Source organism: Papio anubis, chromosome 15, assembly GCF_008728515.1.
Source record: "Papio anubis isolate 15944 chromosome 15, Panubis1.0, whole genome shotgun sequence".
NCBI lineage: Eukaryota > Metazoa > Chordata > Mammalia > Primates > Cercopithecidae > Papio > Papio anubis.
The window spans coordinates 21,371,984-21,398,609 of NC_044990.1; the positions used below are offsets into that span (position 1 = coordinate 21,371,984).

The following is a 26,626-nucleotide window of genomic DNA, read 5'->3' on the forward strand; positions in this document are numbered from 1 at the left end:
TGACACAGACTCAAATGCTGTAAGTCTTTTCTGACATCTAAGATGGCCCATGGTTTGCCATGGTGTGTCTAAGGAGTCTGAAATTCATTTTATAGGCAGCAGGAATAGGAGATAATCAAATCTGTTCGACCAGTAGAGTGACATGAACAAAGCCGTGTTTTAGAAAACTAAACTTGACAAAACATGTAAGACAATGAAGAAACTGGTTGCAAAGATAGTAACAAAGTCATTGCAGTAGTTCAGGGGAGACAAGGAATCACAAAAGACACAGGCCCTGATTCAAGTGGCATGTGATAATACATCAGGGCAGTGGCAGTGGGAATGAAAATGAGGTAACATACACTAGGATATCTGCAGGGAGAATTGATAGTGGGTAGAGATTTTCACATGGTTTTAACCATCAACGTAATTTTACATTCAATAGGTAGGAATTCCTCTGACCAGATTTTTCATAAGCTGTTCAGTCTTATTCTGAACAAAATAGATATGAGATTTTTGTATCTATAAGTTCACTTTATTAGCATAAGATGGAAAGTTATGAATAGGATGACTTTCTATTCACCTTACGTGGATTATAAAATTCAAGGTTGGATTTAAGCCTACCATATGGATAAGGGATCAACTGAGCCCTTAAGTGTCTTTCAGAAGCTCCCATGAAGGACATTAGAAGTTTTGTGAGCATATTGGAAAGCAAACTTGGTGCCTATGTGTGCATATTCAGCAGACTTGCCTGGATTCTCAGCTCCAGGAGACTAAAAAAGATGAAGATGTGCCCCATAGGAACTAATCATACTATTATTCACATGGAAGTATAAAAGATGCACGGTTTCAATGGCAAAAATGAAGAAAACTTCCCAATATTATAATCGACGGCTGAGCTCAAGGTGGTGCAAGGCAATTTAGAAACAGGAAGGCCCTATTTTGGAATGGGCTTGGTTCCAAGAGCTTTTCCAACTGAGATTTTTAGAACTGAGCCCCTTCTCCCCTAGAAATAATGCTGGAAATTGTACCTAGGAATCGAGTGCAGCCAGGAGAGGTCACAAAAGCCCATCTATCCTACAGTAAGTTTAATTATGGTACTAATCCATGTTGGGCCTGGGAAGAGGAGGTCATTCATATATGCTGATCACAGAAAAAGCAGACACATTTCCTCAGCTTTACTTTTGCCTATTCTAGCAAAATCTAGATCTTGGCAGGAAGAAATAGAAGTCAACTGACCAAGTCTTTCTCTCTGAGCTGTCTGTCCTAGCCTCTCCAATAGTCCTCTCCACAGGTAGCCTGTGTTTCTACAGTGCTCACCACCCCTACACCCTACTCAGATATTCCTGACCTTCAAAGCACATATTATGCCTCTCAATTACCTATTTTCCCTAACCTCCAAAAATCTCAAGACCTAGATTTAGTTGCATCACTTACTGTCTCTGTGACTTTGGGAAATTTTAATTATCCAAGCCTCCACCTATAAAATGGAGATGATACATCCCTAATAGGGTTAATCTGAAAATTAAATGAAAAAAAGCCTATATGAAATGTGCCAAATATTGAGCCTGACATTCCACAGGTTCAAAATTACTTAGCAGGTGTTTTTCAAGCTTTTAAAATAATCTTTCTTCTTTAAAAGTAAACTTAAAAAAAACCACAAGAAGCAAAGAACAAAGTCATCCACAAGCACAAGCAGTTGTAAGTTTGACATATCCTTCTAGGTCCTGTGTGTATACAGAAACAATATCCAATTTTATAGGATTGAGATCTTATCCTATGTATCATGCTTTTTCATACCATGAATATTTACCAATTGAAAATCCCAAAGTTATATAAGTATTTTGATAACCAAAAATACACTACACGAACTCGATCTGTTAGAAAAAAGAATGTAGGTGGAGCTTCCAAGATGGCTGAATAGGAAGAGCTCCAGTCTACAGCTCCCAGCGTGAGTGATGCAGAAGACAGGTGATTTCTGCATTTCCAACTGAAGTACCAGCTTCATCTCACTGGGGCTTGTCGGACAGTGGGTGCAGGACAGTGGGTGCAGCCCATGGACCATGAGCCGAAGCAGGGCGAGGCATCAACTCACCCAGGAAGCGCAAGGGGTCAGGGAATTCCCTTTCCCAGCCAAGGGAAGCCCTGACAGACAGCACCTGGAAAATCAGGTCACTCCCACCCTAATACTGCGCTTTTCCAATGGTCTTAGCAAACGGCACACCAGGAGATTCTATCGATACTACACCTGGTTCAGAGGGTCCCACGCCCACGGAGCCTTGCTCATTGCTAGCACAGCAGTCTGAGATCGAACTGCAAGGCTGCAGCAAGGCTGGGGGAGGGGTGCCCACTATTACTGAAGCTTCAGTAGGTAAACAAAGCAGCCTGGAATCTCAAACTAGGTGGAGCCCACCGCATCTCAAGGAGGCCTGCCTGCCTCTGTAGACTCCACCTCTGGGGGCAGTAGAAATACAAACTACCATCAGAGAATACTATAAACACCTCTACGCAAATAAACTAGAAAACCTAGAAGAAATGGATAATTTCCTGGACACTTACACTCTCCCAAGACGAAACCAGGAACAAGTTGATTCCCTGAATAGACCAATAGCAGGCTCTGAAATTGAGGCAATAATTAATAGCCTACCAACCAAAAAAAGTCCAGGACCAGACGGATTTACAGCCGAATTCTATCAGAGGTACAAGGAGGAGTTGGTACCATTCCTTCTGAAACTATTCCAATCAATAGAAAAAGAGGGAATCCTCCCTAATTCATTTTACAAGGCCAACATCATCCTGATACCAAAGCCTGACAGAGATACAACAAAAAAGGAGAATTTTAGACCAATATCCCTGATGAATGTTGATGCAAAAATCCTCAATAAAATACTGAGAAACCGAATCCAGCAGCACATCAAAAAGCTTATCCACCACGATCAAGTGGGCTTCATCTCTGGGATGCAAGGCTGGTTCAACATACACAAATCAATAAATGTAATCCAGCATATAAACAGAACCAAAGACAAAAACCTCATGATTATCTCAATAGATGCAGAAAAGGCCTTTGACAAAATTCAACAGCCCTTCATGCTAAAAACTCTCAATAAATTACATATCGATGGGACGTATCTCAAAATAATAAGAGCTATTTATGACAAACCCAGAGCCAATATCATACTGAATGGGCAATAACTGGAAGCATTCCCTTTGAAAACTGGCACAAGACAGGGATGCCCGCTCTCACCACTCCTATTCAACATAGTGTTGGAAGTTCTGGCTAGGGCAATCAGGTAGGAGAAAGAAATAAAGGGTATTCAATTAGGAAGAGAGGAAGTCAAATCGCCCCTGTTTGCAGATGATATGATTGTATATTTAGAAAACTCCATCATCTCAGCCCAAAATCTCCTTAAGTTGATAAGCAACTTCAGCAAAGCCTCAGGATACAAAATCAATATGCAAAAATCACAAGTATTCCTATACACCAATAACAGACAAACAGAGAGCCAAATCATGAATGAACTCCCATTCACAATTGCTTCAAAAAGAATAAAATACCTAGGAATCCAACTTACAAGGGATGTGAAGGACCTCTTCAAGGAGAACTACAAACCACTGCTCAACAAAATAAAAGAGGACATAAACAAATGGAAGAACATTCCATGCTCATGGATAGGAAGAATCAATATCGTGAAAATGGCCCTACTGCCCAAGGTAATTTATAGATTCAATACCATCCCCATCAAGATACCAATGACTTTCTTCACAGAATTGGAAAAAACTACTTTAAAGTTCATATGGAACCAAAAAAGAGCCTGCATTGCCAAGACAATCCTAAGCCAAAAGAACAAAGCTGGAGGCATCATGCTACCTGACTTCAAACTATACTACAAGGCTACAGTCACCAAAACAGCATGGTACTGGTACCAAAATAGAGATATAGACCAACGGAACAGAACAGAGCCCTCAGAAATAATACCACACATCTACAACCATCTGATCTTTGACAAACCTGACAAAAACAAGAAATGGGGAAAGAATTCCCTATTTAATAAATGGTGCCGGGAAAACTGGCTAGCCATATGTAGAAAGCTGAAACTGGATCTCTTCCTTGCACCTTATACCAATTTAATTCAAGATGGATTAAAGACTTAAATGTAAGACCCAAAACCATAAAAACCCTAGAAGAAAACCTAGGCAATACCACTCAGGACATAGGCATGGGCAAGGACTTCATGTCTAAAACACCAAAAGCAATAGCAACAAAAGCCAAAATTGAGAAATGGGATCTCATTAAACTAAAGAGCTTCTGTAGAGCAAAAGAAAACTACCATCAGAGTGAACAGGCAACCTACAGAATGGGAGAAAATTTTTGCAATCTACCCATCTGACAAAGGGCTAATATCCAGAATCTACAAAGAACTTCAACAAATTTATAAGAAAAAATGAAACAACCCCAACAAAAAGTAAGCAAAATATATGAACAGATACTTCTCAAAAGAAGACATGTATGCAGCCAAAGACACATGAAAAAATGCTCATCATCACTAGCCATCAGAGAAATGCAAATCAAAACCACAATGAGATACCATCTCACAGCAGTTAGAATGGTGATCACTAAAAAATCAGGAAACAACAGGTGCTGGAGAGGATGTGGAGAAATAGGAACACTTTTACACTGTTGGTAGGACTGTAAACTAGTTCAACCATTGTGGAAGATAGTGTGGCGATTCCTCAAGGATCTAGAACTAGAAATACCATTTGACCTAGCCATCCCATTACTGAGTATATACCCAAAGGATTATAAATCAGGCTGCTATAAAGACACATGCACATGTTTGTTTATTGTGGCACTATTCACAATAGCAAAGACTTGGAACCAACCCAAATGTCCATCAGTGATAGACTGGATTAAGAAAATGTGGCACATATACACCATGGAATACTATGCAGCCATAAAAAAGGATGAGTTCATGTCCTTTGTAGGGACATGGATGAAACCATCATTCTGAGCAAACCATCATTCTGAGCAAACTATCGCAAGGACAGAAAACCAAACACCACATGTTCTCACTCATAGGTGGGAGTTGAACAATGAGAACACTTGGACACAGGGTGGGAAACACCACACACTAGCGCCTGTTGTGGTGTGGGTGTGGGGGGAGGGATAGCATTAGGAGATATACCTAATGTAAATGACAAGTTAATGGGTGCAGCACACCAACATGGCACATGTATACATATGTAACAAACCTGCACATTGTGCACATGGACCCTAGAACTTAAAGTATAATAATAATAATAAAGAAAAAAGAATGTAATCACACCTTTCTTGAGATAAAAGTTTCATAGAAGACAAAAATGGACACAGGCCTCTAGCTAAATGTATTGGCAGCGTTCCGATTAAAATACAGCATTCCCTTAATGCTTAATTTAAAATGAAACATAAAGCAACAGAGTATATTAAGCATAATGTTTCTAGGAAAATTATCAGATCTACATTAAAATATTAGCAAGAAGATATGTTTCTATTTAATTACTTCATGTATTCCTGTAATACGACCAAAAGAGATACAGCTACCTCAATGGCTAGCATCAAAACGTAAATATGAACACATCTGCATGCGTCTCTCCCTTTTTATTTCGTTCTACCCCTCTGCTGCCAACTTAAAGAACAAGCCCTGACCTACACTGCTCAGAAGTGGTTTAACAATTCCATGTCCAACATGCATCTTTTTTAATCAATTATAATCAAAAAAAAAAATGTACAAATTGGCTAATTCACTAGCTTTACTTTTTATCATACGTTGTTACCTCAGGACATCTATAAAGCTTAGACATTGCAAAATAATTAACTTGGTTCACAATAAACACAGGCACTTTACTAAAAATGCACATATAGACCTATGGTTATAATCCAAGACAGTCTTCTATATATGGAGATACTAGCAAAAGCCCTTTCTTTCACCCTCTTCCACCATTCTAGTGACTAAGTACAGAACGACGTCTAGCTCCAAGAGGCAAGTTAACAAAGGTCACTCCCAGAAGACAGGACTTCCTAAAAACTAACAAAAGGACATTTGAAAAGGAATTATTTTACTACCTCTACTTTTAACAAACTTTTAGCATTAGGACTTGTTTATCCTTTGATACACACCAATATTAATTAAAATGCACATGTATAACAGTGGTTAGATAATCTGAACTAATCCAACTCAGCCTCTGTCAGCATACTTGCTCCTCCCCGCACCTGCCACCATCCAATGAACAGTCAGCACACTCTCCAAAATACCAAGCTCAATGACACTGTTCCCAAATGCAACCACTCCTGTGAAATAACAACAACAAAAAATACCTAATGGGTGTTACTTTTGTCTTCTACTTTTAATGTGTTGTGCCTTTTTAAACATCTCGAATGACTAGCTATTTTAAATAGGACTTTAGTTTTCCACTGTAGAGACTAGATATGAAATAAGAACCCATTTGTCCAGTATGTACACAATACATAAAGTATAGCAAAGTTAAATGACATGTACATATCATGCAGGGCGATGGATTAGCTGAAATTTTCTAGTATGGACTAGCAAAGCAAAACAACTTTTGCAACTTCTTCCCTCCCAGCTCCCTCAACCCAACAAACAAGTACTGAGAGTAGTATATTGTTCACAGAGGTGGTTTAACAATTCCACTTCTGAAGACAGTATTTCCCATTTGTTTTTAAAAGCTATTTACAAAAAGCATTATTCTAGTAGTCCTACTTTTAAACATACCACGCACTTCTAAGTATACAGAAAGACTAGATATTTCATATAAGAATTATCCAATATGTACACGGCACTGTTGAATAAAATTGTACACACAGCACAATGATTAGAATCTCAGGCATCTTCTAAATATGACCATTTGGGCCTTGAACCATTCCTTCCTTACTTCCTTCCCTCTGCCTTCAATGCAGTTGACAAGCATAGACCATGTATAATGCTTAGAGATGGTTGAACAAATTCATATCCAGAAGTGACTTACAGAAGACAAGCTTTCCTATGAATCTCAAAACAAAGTATATGGAATGTACTGGTTTTACCAAGTACTTTCTCATTTACTGGCACCTCTTTAGATGTTGCAAAATTAGGACTCATTTGTCCATTATATACCCTATACACATAGCAAAACTAAACGCACTAAACATACAGAAAATGGTGCTGAAAATATCCAAATATAAACACTAGCATTTTACCTTTTGCAATTCCTTCCTTCCCACCTGCCCTAAAACACTGTACAAGTATGGATAGTAGTATACTGCTCAGAGATGATTTATCAATTCATTTACAAAAGAAGATATTTCCTATCCATTGTAGCAAAAATATATTTAAAAAGCAATGTTTTACTACTTCTTAACATTTAACTGGCACTTCTAAACATCTAGATAGCCTAAATATTTTAGATAAGGGGTTAATTTGTCTACTACATATACAGTAGTCTTGAATAAACTGCACACATATAAGGATAGTTATCATTTGAAAATGCTTTCAAACTATGAACATTCTGGACTAGAACTCTTTCCTTCCCCATCGACTCAATAATGCTCAAATTTTCCAAACACAGTATTTCCTAGGAATTGTAAAACAAAATGTATACAATATATTAGTCTACAAACTCTACTTTTGTCATACACAGGCAACCTCCTTAACATCTAGAAGGACTAGATGTTATAAATTAGGACTCGGTTGTACTTTATATCAGGGGTTCCAAACCCCCAGGCCAGATGGGTACTGGTCTGTGGCCTGTTAGGAACTAGGCCCACAGCAGGAGTGAGTGGGCAGTACCACCTGAGCGCCACCTCCTGTCAGAACAGCAGCGGTATTATAATCTCATAGGAGCAGAAACCCTTTGTGAACTGCGCATGTGAAGGATCTGGGTTACATCTTCTTATGAGAATCCAACGAATGCCTGATGATCTGAGGTGGAACAGTTTCATCCCAAAACCATCCCCCTTGCCCCATTCACGGAAAAATTGCCTTCCACAAAGCCAGTTCCCTGGGCCAAAAAGGTTGGGGACCACTGCTTTATATACACTGTAAACACAGATAAGTAAAACAACACTCACAGACATAAGGGACAATGGTTACTCTTGCCTCACTATGGGCACATGGGCACCAAGCTCTTTCCACCTCCACCTCCTCCCTCCTCCCCTGAAACACAACGTTGTATTACTGAAGAGATGGTTTGGCCAGTCCCCACTAAAAACATTTCATATGAATGTCAACAAAAAGATATTCACAAAATGTGTTATTTTACTACCTGTACTTTTAACACATATCAGGCACTTCAGAACATCCAGAAGAAAACCTAGACATTTCCAAACAAAAGTAAAAAAAAGTACTTAATATTGTCAACCATGTATACAGTAGTGAGGAATAAAATACACACACAAAGCGATGGTTAAAATATGAAAATGTCTCCTAAATATGATCATTCTGGCACGGAGCTTTCTCCTCCTCCTTCTCAGGTCTTCCACCCCAAGTCCTCTTACCCACTGAACAAATGTGGACATGTCATCCTGATGTCACTTGCAGAGGTGGTCTCACAAATCCATTTCAAAAAGTCATTCCAGAAGACATTTTCTATGATTTTTTTAAGAAGTGAGCATTTGCAAGATGTGTGATTTTATGACTCTTTTATCGTAATTTAGCAAAACCTCTTTACATCTAGAAGGGCTAGATGTAGCAAGCATTCTTTTAAAAGTTTGGGGAGGTCAGTTGAGAGCAGTTTTTCCTATTACATACAGAGGTCTTCTATACAGGGCCAGTACATCTCTCCAAAGACCAGTGGGCCCTTCCAGTTGCCCAAATGTGGCTTATTATCCTACCATTTCTCTTCTGATATGAAGGTATGGTAGATGGGAGATCAACCCTGCCTGGTGGATTCTAGCAGTTTCATCCATCAGGGCTCTGCTCACCTTCTGGACCACTAAGGCCTTGCTTGGCCCATTGTCATCAAGAATGAGGCAGGCCTCACCCAACTGGGACAGAATGGTCACCCCAGGCCTCGGTCGTGCAGGGTTCTAGGCCTACAGATGTGGCCGAGTCGGGTCCATCTGCAGACCTGCCTTCCAGGCCTCACCCCACAGCGCTCTCCACGGTGTTCCCACAGCTGCCAGGCTTCCCACCCTACACACCAGCACCACCCAAAGGGGCTGCATCCTGAAGGCTTCGTCTAGGCCAGGCACGGTTAGGTCAGGAAGCCCAGCAGCCAGCTGGGTCTGGGCTGACCAGAGGCGGCTGCCTGATGGTCAAAGAGGTGGAGTGGAGAGAGGGGTCCTTCTCTGCATCAAGGCCTGGGCCCTGCTGGTGCACAGCCATGGCAAGGGCTCCAGGTGCCTGCAGGGCAGAGGTTCGCTTGTGCTTGGACCCCAGCTTTCCTGGGAGGGCCATGGAGGAAGTGGCCATGCTCCGATTCTCACCAAGCTCTCTGCAGGAACTCCAGAGTGGCTTCTTTTTTTCTTTTTATCGGCGAGACAAGGTCTCGCTCTGTTGTTCAGGCTGGAGTGCAGTGGCATGATCATAGCTCACTGTAACCTCAAATTCCTGGCCTCAAGCGATCCTCCCACCTCAGCAAAAGATGGGACTACAGGCATGCACCACCACCCCCAGCAAATTTTTGTATTTTTTGTAGAGATGAGGTCTGCCTACGTTGCCCAAGCTGGTCTCGAACTCCTGACCTCAGGTAATCCACCCATGTTGGCCTTCCAAAGTGTTGGGATTACAGGCATGAGCCACAGCACTCAGCCTCATAGCAGCTTCTTATTACTCTATTTGATTAAAAGAACAAAGCACTTTGTATTTTTAAACCATATGAATATATAATCTGTTACATTTAATATGTAAACAAAAAATGAAATCCCAAGCGCCCCCAACAGACTGAATGGATCCCCTTGTAACCAAGTGAATTCCAGAAAGAAAAACTAAAAGAGAAACTAAATTCCAAGTTCTAAATGCTCCCTCCCTTTTGGAGTTTAGGCACAACTAACCAGTACATTAAAATAGACATCACAGACTGCCCTAACAGGCTCTCTGTGGCAATAAGATACCAAATTCCAGCCTGACTCTGGTACAGCATCACATGACAGAAAGCAGACTCTGAAGGAAATAAAAATATTTTACCCCAAAATATATTTCTTTGACATATTTTGAAATGGCCCTGTAAAGCTGTCTTTTGTGGGGTAAATTTGCATCTATAGAGACACTCTTACCCCTTCCAGGTCTTTCCCAGATCAAGAAGAGATAAGTGAGAATCTGTTATTTTTAAGGGTTGAAAAGAGAGGCTTTGAGCCAGGCACGTGGCTCATGCCTGTAATCCCAGCACTTTGGGCGGCCTAGGCAGGTGAATCACAAGAGGTCAGGAGTTCAAGACCAGTCTGGCCAATATGGTGAAACCCCATCTCTACTAAAAATACAAAAAATTAGCTGGGCATGTAGTGCCTATAGCCCCAGCTACTTGGGAGGCTGACGTGGGAGAAATCATCTGAACCCAGGAGGCAGAAGCTGCAGTGAGCTGAGATTGAGCCACTGCACTCCAGCCTGGGCAACAGAATGAGACCCCATCTCAAAAAAAAAACAGAAGAGAGAGACCTTTCTTTTTTGGTCATCAAGTGGTTATTAGACATGAATTTTAAATTGTTAATGTTTAAAATGTAGCCAATTCTTACATCTCCAGAAAATTCTTAAAAGAACACTTTTTCCTAATACCCACACACAAAATGCATCTGTCCTGCTTCACTCATTTTCCTACCCTAGCTGGTTAAATAGGCTCAAAATTCAAACCTGTCTTAATACTCATCCAAAAAAACACAATTGGAAAGATGACTACACCCCACCACCACCAACAACAAATTACCAATTAACATTTAAAATGCTGAGATTTGGCCGGGCGCGGTGGCTCAAGCCTGTAATCCCAGCACTTTGGGAGGCCGAGACGGGCGGATCACGAGGTCAGGAGATCGAGACCATCCTGGCTAACACGGTGAAACCCCGTCTCTACTAAAAATACAAAAAATTAGCCGGGCGTGGTGGCGGGCGCCTGTAGTCCCAGCTACTCGGAGGCTGAGGCGGGAGAATGGCGTGAACCCAGGAGGCGGAGCTTGCAGTGAGCCGAGATCGCGCCACCGCACTCCAGCCTGGGAGACACAGCGAGACTCCGTCTCAAAAAAAAAATAAAAATAAAAATAAAATAAAATAAAATAAAATAAAATGCTGAGATTTATTTTACCCCATGTTTTAAAGAACCGAAATCATAAAATCCTATGATTGTTTTTTTAAAAAGGCTTATCAACGGTTACTTCACATCTTCTACCTAATAGAATAGTCCACCCAAAGGTATCACACATGAATTTTTATAAGTAGTAAATAATTACAGAGACTAAAAATAACCTTGAAACTTAGACCAAGGCTAACGGCCGATTTCTACCCTGTTTTCAGGCTCAAGAATCCTAAAACGAATTCTAAATTGTGAAATTGGAGTCTGTCCCCAGCCAGAGTAGCAGACTTAATGCACCATTCATCTGTTCTGCTCTCAGCCGCTCATTGAAACAGTCACAGTCATTTGATTTTTAGGGAAAAGACAGTACTGCAAAAGTACATTCCAGAGGTCCTTCCATAAAAACCATCCTGTGTGCTCCATCTGCATGTGCAATCTGCTTGTGTATTTTCAGCCAGCTTGCACGGGCAGATTAATGCGTACAATTAGAAAGCAACCTCACAGGCATTCGATAAACTGCCTTCATTATTACACTCAGGAGAGTCCCTTTGGATGTCAATAAAAGCCTAGTTTTCTGCCTGTTAGCTAAATAATTGACAACACTAAAAATAATCAGAAGCAAATGAACGAAGTCAAGAACAAGGTGTTAAGAAAGAGCACATTAAGATTCTCATGGTGGTGTCCCAGGTCGCTATCATGAGCTTTCTCTCCAGCAACTTGGATTTACAATCCGCTCAAGTCCATGGTTGCCCTCTCTACAGAAAACGGTATCATTCCTGGTCTGCTGTGCGAATCACACATTGCAGCATGGTGAAGCTAGCAAAGTACTGACTGGTTTGAAAGAATTTCTTATGCGTGTTTCTATTTTGTGTTCCTTCGTTTGACAGTTTCAGGAGAAACTAATTTGGGAGGTGGGGGTAGGCAGTCTGGTTGGTCTGGCAAAACCTTTGTGATGTTAAAAATCCAAAGAGCTGGCTGGACGCGGTGGCTCACACTTGTAATCCCAGCTCTTTGGGAGGCCAAGGCAAGGGGATCACTGGAGGTCAGGAGTTTGAGACTACCCTGGCCAACGTGGTGAAACCCCGTCTCCACCAAATATACAAAAATTCACCAGGTGTGGTGGCATGCGCTTGTAATCCCAGCTACTTGGGAGGCTGAGGCAGGAGAATCACTTGAATCCGGGAGGCGGAGGTTGCAGTGAGCCAAGATTGAGCCATTGCACTCCAGCCTGAGCAACAGAGCGAGACTCCGTTTCAAAAAAAAAAAAAAATCCAAAGAGCTTTCCTAGATGTTTTTTTCCCCCCACAAACTGATTCTAAGAAGGTATGACAAAGACTTGTCATATAGAGGATCCATCTTTTCTAAATCTCTTTTATGTTTCTAACTATACAATTGCTGCTTATTTCATGAGCTATTGGTCTTTTAATTTCAAAAGTAATTCAAAACACAATACTCTTTCAAAGAAGAACCTCACGCATATACCTCTTCTCGTGTTTCTCAATAGGCTTTAAAAATCAATTTGAGATCCTTCTCATTTTTAGCCAACCTCTCTTTTTCTTGGTTACCTGGGACTTTTACAACAAGCAGAAGAAAGAGCAAGAGTGAAATGTGCGTGTAATTGAATTCAGCTCCACTGATAGTAGGCTGGGTGGCTGAGGGCAAAGTTTTTTTTTTTCTTTACAGAAAAAAGAGTGATTGATCTTCTGTATTTAGTTGTTTTACTAAGACTCAAGAAGCTAGAACTATAAAAGAAAGGAGGTTGGACGCACAACTTCTAAAGTCTTTTAAAACTTCAAGAATCTTATCCTTTACTTTGCCGTATTTAGAACTCTCCAGAGAATGAACCCATTCAACTATCCAGTCCTGTGCCCAAGGCCCCTCACTGCTAAGTAGGTCTTCCCTCTTCTGATGTAAAACTAGTATGTCATAGGACAATGACATTTGTTCTCATTTGTGACTCTAGGCTACCAAAGTTGAGAGGTGAAGCCAGCTGAACTTCTGGGTCAGGTGGGGACTTGGAGAACTTTTCTGTCTTACAAGAGGATTATAAAATGCACTAATCAGCACTCTGTAGCTAGGACTGTAAAACACACCAATCAGCACTCTGTGGCTAGCTAGAGGTTTGTAAAATGCTCCAATCCGTGCTCTGTAAAAACATACCAATCAGTGCTCTGTGGCTAGCTAAAGATTTGTAAAATGCACCAATCAGCACTCTGTAAAATGGACCAATCAGCACCTGTAAAATGGATCAATCAGCAGGACATGGGCAGGGACAAATAAGGGAATAAAAACTGGCCACCCCAGCCAGCAGTGGCAACCTGCTTAGGTCCCCTTCCACACTGTGGAAGCTTTATTCTTTTGCTCTCCACAATAAATCTTGTTGCTGCTCACTCTCTGGGTCTGTGCCACCTTTAAGAGCTATAACACTCACCACAAAGGTCTGCGGCTTCATTCCTGAAGTGAGTGAGTCCAAGAACCCACTGGAAGGAACCAACTTCGGACACAAAGCCACCAGCCCAGCCCCTAATCTCTCTCACCTCTTCAGGCTGAGTCTCGAAATAAATTCTCATTCATTCTCTACCCATGAGAGGAGAGGCAATGATACATTCACAGCCGTCATCTAGTGCCTTCCTCCCACCATATCTCCGCAAGACAGACAGTTTCTCCTGGTGCTTAGCTCCTTAGTTTCCCACTAGCTCCTCACTCAAATGCCTTCCTTAGAAGAAGAGTGGAGAGAGACAGGCTAAGGATTCTGTGATGAAAATTAGAGAGAGGCTCCTTTTAGGTAAGGAGGATGACATCACTTACCAACACTTTCATCCTACCCAATCCCATCTCCCATCTATTTTCTGGCCTGGGTAGCAGAAACACAGTATTTAACTTGTTAAGGAGCAAGCAGCGGGTTGAGAAACTTCTCTTCCATTCCTGCCTCTGAATCTTAAAGCAAGAAAGGGCTGCTTATGATAGTGGCAGGATAATTTTAGTAGCATGAGAAATCAGAGGATACTGTGCTGAGGAGGAGGAATATGTTGGAGGGTGTCACAAATACGCTCACCCCGACATGTGAGTGATCTTAAATTCTGCAAACAAGGAACAACAATGGAGCGAGAGATCAGGAGGCAGGCAGTGAATATTTCATACGAAAGTGGAGCGCCCACTACTGGTTCTGGTGGGACCAGAAATTCATGTACAGCCATAAAATAAAAGTTATATGAGCCTACTCAACAAGGGCCTCTGTAAGAAGGATCGTTTCAAGTGCCTGTAATAGGCACTTTTATGTCATTTACATATTTTATGTAATTCTTGCAAATGGCCTATAAGACAGATACGATCTCTATTTAAGAAAAAAAAAAAAAACAAAGAACGCTGACATTCGAAGAGTTTTAGTGGGAGCTAGGACTTTGAACCCAGATCTGCTTGGTTCTATTTCTACCACATTTAGAATTAGGCCGGGCGCGGTGGCTCAAGCCTGTAATCCCAGCACTTTGGGAGGCTGAGACGGGCGGATCACGAGGTCAGGAGATCGAGACCATCCTGGCTAACACGGTGAAACCCCGTCTCTACTAAAAATACAAAAAAATAAGCCGGGCGAGGTGGTGGGCGCCTGTAGTCCCAGCTGCTCGGGAGGCTGAGGCAGGAGAATTGCGCGAACCCGGGAGGCGGAGCTTGCAGTGAGCGGAGATCTGGCCACTACACTCCAGCCTGGGCGACAGAGCGAGACTCCGTCTCAAAAAAAACAAAAAAAACAAAAAAAACAAAAAAAAACAAGTAGAATTAATGTAGGGCCCGAAATAGGATTCTTTGGTTTTGTCTTTTAATCAATGTGCAGGTAACCTGGCTACCAAGAGTTAGGACATGAGCGTATCCTTAAAGCCTACATAACAAAGTAGATTGCGTTATAAAGCATGTAGTAGTTGCCCTGTATCTATTAGCTGCTGTTGTTCACAAATCATACTGCAAATTACCTTGCTGTATGACCACCAGTGGAGAGTTTTGCCAATAACTACTAAATGACTTCTCAATTCTTGTCTAGAAAAAAATACAGGTGTATAATAGCCCTCAGTCCATTAGATAAATCCCTGGTCAGTTTAGATTCTGGTTAGGCACTTCAGCGCAAACACTCTGTTCCTTATATTGGTATCCTGGAAGTCAACATAAGCAGAAGTACCTTGGATCACCAAAGGATCAAGTCTTCCAAGTTATTTATAATGGAGAATTTCTCAAATTTAGTGTTATTGACTACTAAAGGATACTTTGGTGAGTAGACATGACTCCCACCTTACTTACATGGTGACAGAGTTCAATTACATAATTAATATCACAGCCAATAACCCAATACCAGGTGCTTTGACAAGTGACCATCACCTGAATTTAAAACCTGTATGAACAATCTGCCTATAAAGGCACAAAGTTCTGGAAACATTAACTTACTATTGTTGATGCTCTCTAAATGCTTCTCTCCTAAGGTTTTCTTGAAGTCTTTTTTTCTCCTCCAGTTTATTGCTCTGAAATTGCAAATATCAAAACATAACTTATTAAAGATGCTTTAAGCACAGCCATGATGCTAAAGTTACCCAAGGTCCAAAATCCTAAGGTTCAAGCAGCCTTGATAGTCTAACACAGTATCCTGCCAGAGGCTCCAAGATGGTATTCCCTGTCAGACCCACGGGCACTGGACTGAAAGCCAGGAGCTCCAAGTTCTTTCCACAGCTCCCCTCTCCCAACTTGATTGGTATAATCACAGAACCAGTATTTTGCGTTTTTATTCTTTAGTTCAAATGATAGCAACATTTATTTTTTAAGCAGTGCTTTCAAAATGTTTTAATGAAAACATGAAATTTCCATACCAAGTATGTTAAATTAAAATTATAATAAATGGTTAAATAGCTCATACAAAATTTATATATACACCCAAATTCTACTAAGTATTCAGGAAGAGATTTTCAATAAGACAACCCAACTCCCTTCTGACTTAGAATCAGATACTTAAAGCTGTTGAGGGACTGAACAGCACATGTCATAAAAGAAGCCATCCACTTGAATAGAAAATAGTTTTTTTTTTTTAAATTAGCTGTTTGGAGAGCCTGGAGATAAAGGGCTTCATATTTGATATTTCTGTCACCATGGCTCTGGCATATTTTAATCCAATTTAAATAACCCAGGAACATTTGCTTTTTGCTCACCATGACACACTGTCATTTTTTAACTTGCTATGACCTATGAAAAACAAGTAAAATTCCTAGACAACAAATTTAATGGGGAGTTGAAACACATTCTACTATCCAGGAGGATCATGAAGTTTTAAATGAATCCAAGAGAGACAGTAAGCAGCTGGGTTTACTTTAATAAAAAATTGGATTTGCCCAGAAGAGGACCTGTGAAAGGAGAAAAATGGAAATCATCACTTTCAAGCCCAAACATAAGTCTGGTTCCATCTTTCAAAGAAAGGAAAAACCTGCTTGTATTGTTCATTTCCATGAAAGTCTTCATTCACTTAAAACTAATTACTAGTCCCATTTTGAAAGGCAAAATGGATGATTTCGGTTTCAGAAAAAAAACTAAAGGAAATTTACTACAGTCAAAGAGAATCAATTATAAGGCAAGCAACTGGATTATTAATGAAACACAGAATTCTAGGAGGCAAACTAATGGAAAATTATAAAAGCAAATAAACATGATTCTAGTCTAGGAAAAAATCCTGACTCACGAGCACAAAAGTGTTCAATGGTGATGAGTTCCCTGCCCTTCAGGGTGGGGACTGGGGGGGTTGCGGTGGATCTCAAAGGGTGAAAGACAGCAAACAAGCAGTAAGTGTTGATTAAACCAGTATTCAGAAAGCTACTCAGAGAACAGTGAGAAAGCCACAAAAACAGCTAGAGACAAAAGGCTGGATTCCTTTAGCGAGGTCAGAAATTAAGACCACTGGTTTTAACCTTTTCGCTAATAGATTCCAACTCACAGTCACATAGTAGCTAAATTGTATCCAACAAAAGTCTACTTATGGCTGGGCACAGTGACTCATGCCTATAACCCCAGCTCTTTCGGAGGCTGAGGCGGGCAGATCACCTGAGGTCAGGAGTTTGAGACCAGTCTGGCCAACATGGTGAAACCTCATCTCTGCTAAAAATATAAAAATTAGCCAGTCATAGTGGCAGGCACCTGTGATCCAAGCTACTCGGGAGGCTGAGGTAGGAGAATCACTTGAACCCGGGAGGCGGAGGTTGCAGTGAGCCAAGATCACGCCACTGCACTCCAGCCTGGGCGACAAGAACAAAACCATCTCAAAAAGGCGGGCTTGGTGGCTCAGCCTGTAATCCCAGCATTAGGGAGCCGGCCCGGGCAGATCCACAAGGTCAGAGATGAAGACCATCCTGGCTAGCATGGTGAAACCCCGTCTCTAGTAAAAGTACAAAAATTAGCGGGCATGGTGGTGAGCGCCTGTAGTCCCAGCTGCTTTCGGGAGGAGCTGAGCAGGAAAATGGCGTGAACCCGGGGCCGGGCTTACAGTGAGCGAGATAGTGCCCTGCCTCAGTCTGGGTGACAGAGCAAAAGTCCATCTCACACACAAAAAAAGGTCTGACATGCCTCAGAAGTTAATAGTTGATGGAGAAGTATTTTTGGGGGAAAAAAAGTAGTAGTAGTAGTATTTCTGGAGTAGTTGAAAAATTATATTCAATCCCTATTCATATCAAATGCCTGTTATATGCTTGGTACCATGTTAGATGCTGGGAATAGAGGTACGAACAGAGCAGTGCCCATTCTGGAAAATGTTACAGCCTCGTTGGGGACACAGACAAGAAAGCAATAATGGCAGTGTGCTAAACACATTAGGGGAGAGCAGTCTGCAAATAACATAGTAAGAATGTAGAAAAAGCACTTAAATGGATTGTCAGGAAATGCTTTCAAAAGTTCCACACTCAGTGCCTACTTAGTGTTAGACTCCATCCTGAGCACGAGAGCCCAGAAGTTGAATAACACTGGGAATATGGTTTCTAACTTCCGGTAAGCTGCATGTTACGAGGGTGCTTCCTTCTATGGAGAGTAGACTCACAGCTTTCTTCATATTCCCCAAAGAACTGATGACTAAATAAAAGGATAAATACCATGGATCTAATGAGAGATAGAAATTCTAAATCTAATCCAATCTTAAGCAAGAGTGTTTCAGGAGGAGGAGAAGGTAGGAACAGGGTTACTACACTCCATTATATGGGTTGTTCAGCCCAGGGGGTCCCAGCAGGTGGGAGGGGGGTAGGAAAGGAAAGATAGAGCCACTGTTCACCTCACCAAGATTTGTACTGCAGCATGTGGCTGCTTTAGCACAGAGGAGGTATGTTTTTCTGTGTCACACAAAGACACTATCTATCAGCAGTCTGAGCACCCACAGAATTGACTGCCTGAATGCAGAATTGGTCTCTAATTTGCACAAAGACAACCATGGGCTGGTAGTAACCCCGGATAGGAAAGTGGCGTTCCCAGAACTTACATTTTTTTTTCTTTGAGGCGGAGTCTCTCTCTGCCGCCCAGGCTGGAGTGCAGTGGCGCGATCTCGGCTCACTGCAAGCTCCGCCTCCCAGGTTGCCGCCATTCTCCTGCCTCAGGCTCTTGAGTAGCTGGGACTACAGGCGCCCGCCACCGCGCCCGGCTAATTTTTTGTATTTTTAGTAGAGACGGGGTTTCACCGTGGTCTCGATCTCCTGACCTTGTGATCCGCCCGCCTCGGCCTCCCAAAGTGCTGGGATTACAGGCATGAGCCACCGCGCCCGGCCCAGAACTTACATTTTTAATATACAAAGGCACAAGAGAATATGTCAGCTCAAGGAAATCCAGGAAACTCATGGATAAATTGAACAATGTTTATAGAAAGAAGTAGAAGATAAGGTTGAGAAAGTAAGAAGGAATAATTATATAGGAACGTATACGCCAAGCAAAGGAGTGTGGACTTTCTGAAACCCAACAGTAAGCCATTATATTAAACAGGAAAGGAAGTGGCTCACTCTTATAACAACATGGAGGTTAAACTGCAGCAAGGGCCACAAATACACAAGAACCCCTGGGGTGATTCTCACAGTAATCTAGGCCTTAAATTATGAGCCCCAAGTTAAGTCAGCAGGTATAGGGGACAGAGAAGAAAGGACAGTCTTGAGAAAAACTTAAGGGACAGAAATAATAGGAAGTATGACGATATGGATATGGGACGAGTAAGAAAAGGAGGAAGAGTCTAAGATTACTATCATTTAAGAGCATCAGAATGAACTTATGAGTTCGATTTTGAATTTATTGGATTTGAGGTATATTTGTGGAATATTTAGGGAGAAATATCAAGCATGCGGTAAAATATATGGTTCTGGAATTTAGAAATATGGTCTGGCCTGAAGATACGGACTGCAGAAATCAGCACAAACAATAACTAAATCCTCAGATGTGGAATTTTTCACCGAAGGAGAGGGGCCTAGGCCCAGCAGTATCAGAGGAGACCAAGGGATGGGATCTGGTAAGCATCAACAGTGGAAAAATGAGTAGAAGAAAAGGTTCCCAGGGACGTTCAGGAGGGTGGAATTTGAAGGACAGGGTACTTATAATCGTTAATATTAAATTTTAATTTTATGTATGTATTTATTTATTTGAGACAGGGTCTTGCTGTATCACCCAGGCTACAGTGCAGTGGTGCCATCTGGGCTCACTGCAATCTCTGCCTCCCAGGTTCAAGTGATTCTCATGCCTCGGCCTCCTGAGTAATTGGGATTATAGGTACGTACCACCACACCTGGCTAATATATGTGTTTTTGTAGAGATGCAGAGATGGAGTCTCGCCATGTTTCCCAGGCTGGTCTTGAACTCCTGGGATTAAGCAATTGGCCTGCCTTGGCCTCCCAAAGTGCTGGGATTGCAGGCATGAGCCACTGCACCCAGTCTTAATATTTAGTTTTACACAAAGCAAAAATAAGTGAGGAATTTAAGAATCTTTCCTGGGTTCTTTTCTTTCTTTCTTTTTAAGAGCCGGGGGTTCACCATGTTGCCCAGGCTGGTCTCAAAGTCCTGGGCTCAAGCAATCCTTCCTTCTTGGCTTCCCACTGTCCTGGGATTATAGGCATGAACCACTCTGCCCAGCTGGATTTTTCAATTAAGAACACCATTGGTGATCTTAGTTAGATTAGAACCAGAGAAGCATTAGAAAGAAAAGCCAAACTCAGCCTACCAACAAATGAGGAATCAGAGAAGGAAAGGAATCAGAGAAGGTAAATTCTTAAGCTAGCTGAGCCATGTATCCCCTGGGGAACTTTTTTTTTTTAATACAGATTCTTTGGTTCAGGTGATCGTTAGAGAGTCAGTCCACAGAGTGACATTTGGGAACCAAATGTGGTAGAGGAGTCTTTGAAGAAGTTTGAACCATAATGCTTAGGACAGAGGAGTTGAAAGCAGACCACTACACAGAAAATTTGTTTTTACTGTGAGAGATTTGAGTCAGATTAAATCCTAAGAAAGAAAAACAAAAACAAAACAAACAACAAAACAAACAAGAAAGTGAGAGGAGAAAGGGAGCATAACTGATGGAGAAGCAAGGTCCCTAGGGAGATAGGAGGGAAGATGACGTGGTGAACACAGGTGGAAGAATCTATGGTACCAATGAGGAAAGGGACCTTCTGATTCCTCCTGAGATAGGATGGGGGTAGGTGCAGCAAAGGGAGAGTAAGAAAAGAGAAAAATAAAGATACTTAAGGCCAGTGGCCTTTATTTCCTATGAAGTAAGAGACAAGGTCACGTGCTGCAAATGAAAGGAGAGTATAAGAAGAATATAAAGCCAGCAAGAATCTTGGTAATTGGGGTTGGTCCCCAGTTACAATGCAAAGAAAAAAAAATGCTGGGCATTGGGCATTGTGAAAGACCCAGCTGAGAAGAAATCTCAGAAATGTGGTGTGGCAAAAGAAAAAACAAAAGTCACATTTGTTTTTCTCTCCAGCAACCTCATTCATGTGGGTTTAGTAGAAATGAAATAATTGAACCCATCCAATTCATGCATAAAAATAATAATACTCTCTATGCCTCCCTTCCAAGAGGTTGATATAATAGATCCAATGAGATAGTGTTAAAGCACTTCTTTACATTTATAATTAGGTTAGGGAACCTTTACTGAGTGCTCACCAAGTGCTAGGTATCGTGCTAAGATCTTTGCATATATTGTATCCTCTAGTCCTGCCAGTCTCATTATTACATTATTATACCCACTTTACAAATAAGGTAAGTGAAGCACAGAGAAGCTATCAGCCTACACTCTTAGTACCACATCTTTATTTCAGAGATATTAACATTACAACATTATGAAGTTAATTAGTGAGATCCTATTACATTTCAATGACCAAAGGTTTAATGCCTCCACCAATTCATCTACAAAGAAATGCATGATGTAGGAACCACATTTTTTGGAAACACTGATGTTCCCTGAAAGTTTTCAGAAATGGAAATGTTTCCCAGTTTATATAAACAACATTGAAATAATTTCCTCAATGTTGAGTTTACCCCTAAAATTTTTCTTAAACTGGTAGCCCTTGCTACTACTTGCTTCCTACAAATAAGAAAGCAACAAGTGTAATTCCTTAACATGTACTTGTATGCATCTCTGCATCTAATATGCAGAACTTATTTTCTACCAGTTAATTCCTACTTCACCGTATAGCATTAAAACTAACTGTGCTTCTCAGTGTCTGCATAAAACACTGTGATTTCCAGTGCTTCAAATGACTTTGGCAGCCATAGCTTACTGGAAAGAGCAAGGAAAGGTGTTGGAAGTCACTCAGATCATTAGCTGGTTTCCTGAATTCTCTGAGGTTATGATACCAAGAGGTTGGGGGATCAAATGAAGTACAGTTGGGCCTCCTTATCTATGAATTCCATATCTGCTGACTCAACCAACTTCGGATGGAAAATATTCAGGGGATGAGGAATAGATGGTTGCATCTATACTGAATATGTAACACTATTTTCTTGTCATTATTCCCTAAACAATGCAGTATAACAACTATTTACACAGCATTTACATCATATTAGGTATTATAAATAATCTAGAGATGATTTAAAGTATACAGAAGAAGGTACATAGGCTATTGTAAATACTACTCCATTTTATATAGGATTTTGGTATCCATTGTGCTGGGGGGGGGGGGGGAGGCAGCAACCAATCTCCCATATTTAAAGGGTGGCTGTATTTGGAAACTATATAATACTGCATATTATCTCAAACATATGTAGATCAAAAGCAGAGTAAGATGAACCTAGGAAATAGACAGAGTCTTTAGAATGGAGTTAGAAGATTTCATAGTTTAGGTTTGTGGGTATCACGAAAGTATGGGAAAATAAAATTATTATTTATCACGTGATTATGGGGGGAAAATGTGATTTACTCCCATAGCACTAAATTTGGGTGAAATGCTTGCTGTGGGGAGTTAGGAAAATCTGTCTATTTATGCTGAAAGAACCAGTGGCAAAACACTCGCATCTGGTAGACTGCTTTTTTACTCTAATGCTCTAATGTCTTAGAGACATTGTCTCTGCTTTATAGATTTCTTGGATAAGAAATCAATGCATCATTATAAAACCACATGAGTAGTATTAGTTTCCTATTTCTGCTGTAATAAATTACCACAAAGTTAACAGCTTAAAACAATATACATTTATTATCTTACAGCTCTGGAGGTCAGAAGTACAAAATGGGTCTCAATGGGCTAAAATCAAGGTGCCAGAAAGGCTGTGTTCCTTCTGGAGGCTCAGTTTCCTGGTCTTTTCCAGCTTCTAGAGGCTACCTACGTTCCTGGCTAATGGCCCCTTCCTGCATCTTCAAAGCCAGCAGTGGTGGGCTGAATCTTTCTCCTGGTATCATCTCTTCTTTCTCTAGCTCCCTCTTCCAATTTTAAGGGCCCCTGTGATTATATTGGGCACCTGGATATTGCAGGATACACGCTCTAAGGTCGGTTGATTAGCAACCCTAATTCCACCTGTGACCTTAATCCCCTTACCCATGTAAGGAAACATGTTCCTAGGTTTCAGGGATAGAATGTGGACATCTTGGGGTGGAGCATTATTCTGCCAACTACATGAATTATAATCTATTTTTAAATCAATAAATATCAAACACACAATAGGCCAGCTATTTCCCCAAATCTTTGCTCTCCCTAGCCCTCTGAGACTTGGCTTTACAATGTGGATGGTAGAAGAGGGTAAGAAAATACCTTTTTGATTTAGTGCTAAGCAGTGGTGTGCTGGTCAACATTTAATCAGGTCTAGCAGGTAGGAGGAGGGGAAATTAATCTGTAGCATTTACTGATTTCCACATCATAAATATTTTCCAGCACAGTCGGTTTTAAGCTGACAATGATGAAGCCAAGTAGCTCAAAAAATCCTGAAAATGTCACAATTCTCACAGTACAAGCCAGTACCAGGAAGCTACAGCACATCACTCGAAGTATATATACTGTGACAGACCCTAGTCTAGGGAATGCAAGTTACATTCCTGAACTGAATACAACTGAAGTATACCAGTGCTGTCTCCAAATTTCCCCTTTTACCCATAGGATTAACTCTTCATGGGCCCGCCTGACATGACTGAATACTAAAGAGCTGGTTGACTTTCACACCTTTCTGACTATGAAGGATCAAAGAACATGCACAAATGCTGGCAAGGAATCCAGTCTACTCTTCCCTCACTAAATGCTGCACACAGAGATGATGACCAATCAGAATGAGACCCAATGCCCCGACTTCTTTTGGGAGAGAAGGAAATGAAGGCAGAAGGGGACCAGCGGCCAGTGGGGGGAAAGTCAGAGACAAAGCTAGAGGCTCTTGGGCGACAGTGGGCTGCTTGGATTCTACGTGGCTCAGAGTTTTCTGGGCAGCAGCCATTTGCCTAGGGAGGAGGGCAGTGTGTTTACAGGCTGATGTCCGTGTGTGTGTTTGCTGTGCATTTTAAAAAATAAGTGCTCCATAAGCACAGCCATTATCACTTCCCTCAGCCATTTCCATACTGGCAATGTGAAATATCTCATTTCTAGATGGCTAATGTTCATTTTTCTTATCTGACACAAGCTACTAACTAGGCTCACATTTAACATGAAAAGCTACAGATTTATCTACAGCAGGGAAGGCTGGGATCATGGTGACAGTGCAGGCCAATCGGCCAGAGAAATCACACCTGTGGAAGAACAAGGATGGGTCACTCCTTCTTTTGCAAGGTCATTTAAATTAATGCTCCTCGAACTTTTATGTGCACAAGAATTACCTGTGGAGCTTGTTAAAATGCAGATTCTGATTCAGTAGGTCTGAGGTAGGGCTAAAGATTCTGCTCTTTTAACAAACTCCCAGATGATGCCAATGTTGCTTGTTCAAGGGCCATATTTTCAATGGGAAGGGTCTACAGATCAACTCTCTCTCCCCATCTCTCACATCCTGGCAAATTTATGCCAATAGAATTACAGTTATCATGTTAGGAAAGGGAAAAAAAGAAAACACCACTTTTAGACAATGTTAAAACAGTTTAGGCCAGGCATGGTGGCTCATTCCTGTAATCCCAGCACTTTGGGAGGCCAAAGCAGGTGGATCCCTTGAGCCCAAGAGTTTGAGACCAGCCTTGGCAACACTGTGAAACCCTGTCTCTACAAAACACACACACACAATAGCTACAGTGGTATTAACCTGTAGTCCCAGCTACTCAGGAGGCTGAGGTAGGAGGATTGCCTGACCCCAGGAGACTGAGGCTACAGTGAGCTGTGATCACACCACTGCACTCCAGCGTAGGCAACAGAGTGAGAGACCGTGTCTCAAAAAAAGAAAAGAAGAAAAGAAAGAAAACAGTTTCAACTACACACATTTATGAATAGTGCACACTATTGACCCATGAAGAAATTAGCTGTAAATGACCCACATGCCAGCCAGTTATGGGTATTACCTGACAACTAATAAATGACCTTTAGAACAAGAGGTTGTAATGCAATAATTATTAAGGGTCTGCAAGCCTCTTCACCCCATTCCTGGTGATGACTTAATGACTGTCTTTGTTCTACCTGAAATACAGACTATGCTCCATGAAGGGAATACCTCCTCTAAAATCACAAGACCTAAGCATGAATCTTCCTTTGAAGGATAAAATGGAAGGAAAAAAATTGGATGAGGAAAAGAAGGGTGGGGAATAGAAACAGAGAGAGAGAAAAAGATGAGTAAATTTTTTAAGTCCCTGTAATAAAAATCTTCTACAATGAAACTATAATTGTTGATCAGCAAATGTGAACTAATCCTCCTCCTCCTCACCTTCTCTCTCTGAATTGCCTTCATTTTTTGGAGTTCAGCTTCTTCAGCTTCCTTCTTGATTCTTACAGATTCTTCTCTTTTTAGCTAAATTGTATTGAAATTACAGAGAACGAAAACAGTTACCATTTTTCAGTCTGAACCCTGGAACACAAAATTATGATGAAAGGCAAATTACAGTATTGTTTGTGCTATACCTCACCATGATTATAGGTTGTTACTTCAAGCTACTTAGATCACAGAGAATGGCCGGGCTACATCTTCTGCCTGTGAAATTTCTGTCTCTTTGTGTTTCTTCCTTGGTCTGTCTCTTTTTCAATGTCTCTGTCTTTATCTATCTCTGTCTCTCTCTCTCTGTGTGTGTGTGTGTGTGTGTGTGTGTGTTGGGGAGGGAAAAGGGAAAATAATTTTTCCTGATTACAAAAGTCAGTGTTCATTGTAAAAATCGCTGGGAATCTTAAATCTTTTTTGTACTACTTCCATGACTGGCATTCAGTAAACAAATCCACATTCTTAGAACCAAAACATTCCAAACATAGTAGACTTTAAACTATAGTTAAACACAGTTAACTTAAATGAGAAAAATAATTCCCTTAATAGAGGGTCTTACTGAGTGATAAAGGGCTTGGGTAAGAATTGAAGGTATCCATCGCTTCACTTCTCACTTTGTGATAACTTTGATTTTGAAAGCTGCTGTTTGCAGTTGGTTGGAAGGTTTTATGCTTTTGGTAAAGTTACTGTGTTATTTCACGGTTACTTGAAAGAGCTGGTACTCATATTCCTTACCAAAATTAAACTAAAAGAGATGAATTCTGACCTTTTGCTGGTATTTAGATTGCATCAGCTGGAGTTGTTGCTTCTGTCTGACTTCAGTTTCTGACTGGCTTCCACCTTAGGAAAAAAAAATCCACAAAGGTGAAACATAAATATTAAGCTGAAATGTCAGCCATGGAGGACTAATTAATACATAATAAATCTGTAACATGAGTTTCCTTAACATTCTCATGCTCTTGGAAATAAGAACATAACCAGTTTTCCTAATAAGACCTTAAAGAAGAAGAATCACCTAGAAGAGAGAGCTGGATAGAAACAGAAGGCCATATTTTTA

General features: G+C 41.1%; 1 protein-coding gene across 15 annotated transcripts in view; it reads right to left on the bottom strand.

The window, feature by feature from the left end:
• EPSTI1 (epithelial stromal interaction 1) overlaps positions 1-26,626 on the bottom strand; it is a 308,217-nt gene that overhangs the window by 254,449 nt on the left and 27,142 nt on the right. For 14 of the 15 annotated variants that reach the window (XM_031655815.1, XM_031655810.1, XM_031655809.1 and 11 more), the window contains 3 exons: positions 26,336-26,409; positions 25,522-25,605; positions 15,661-15,734 (listed from right to left, as the gene is read on the bottom strand). In XM_031655815.1, coding sequence (XP_031511675.1) covers positions 15,661-15,734; positions 25,522-25,605; positions 26,336-26,409 — 232 coding nt within the window. The remainder of the gene's footprint in view (positions 1-15,660; positions 15,735-25,521; positions 25,606-26,335; positions 26,410-26,626) is intronic. The other variant, XM_031655822.1, reaches the window with a different exon arrangement.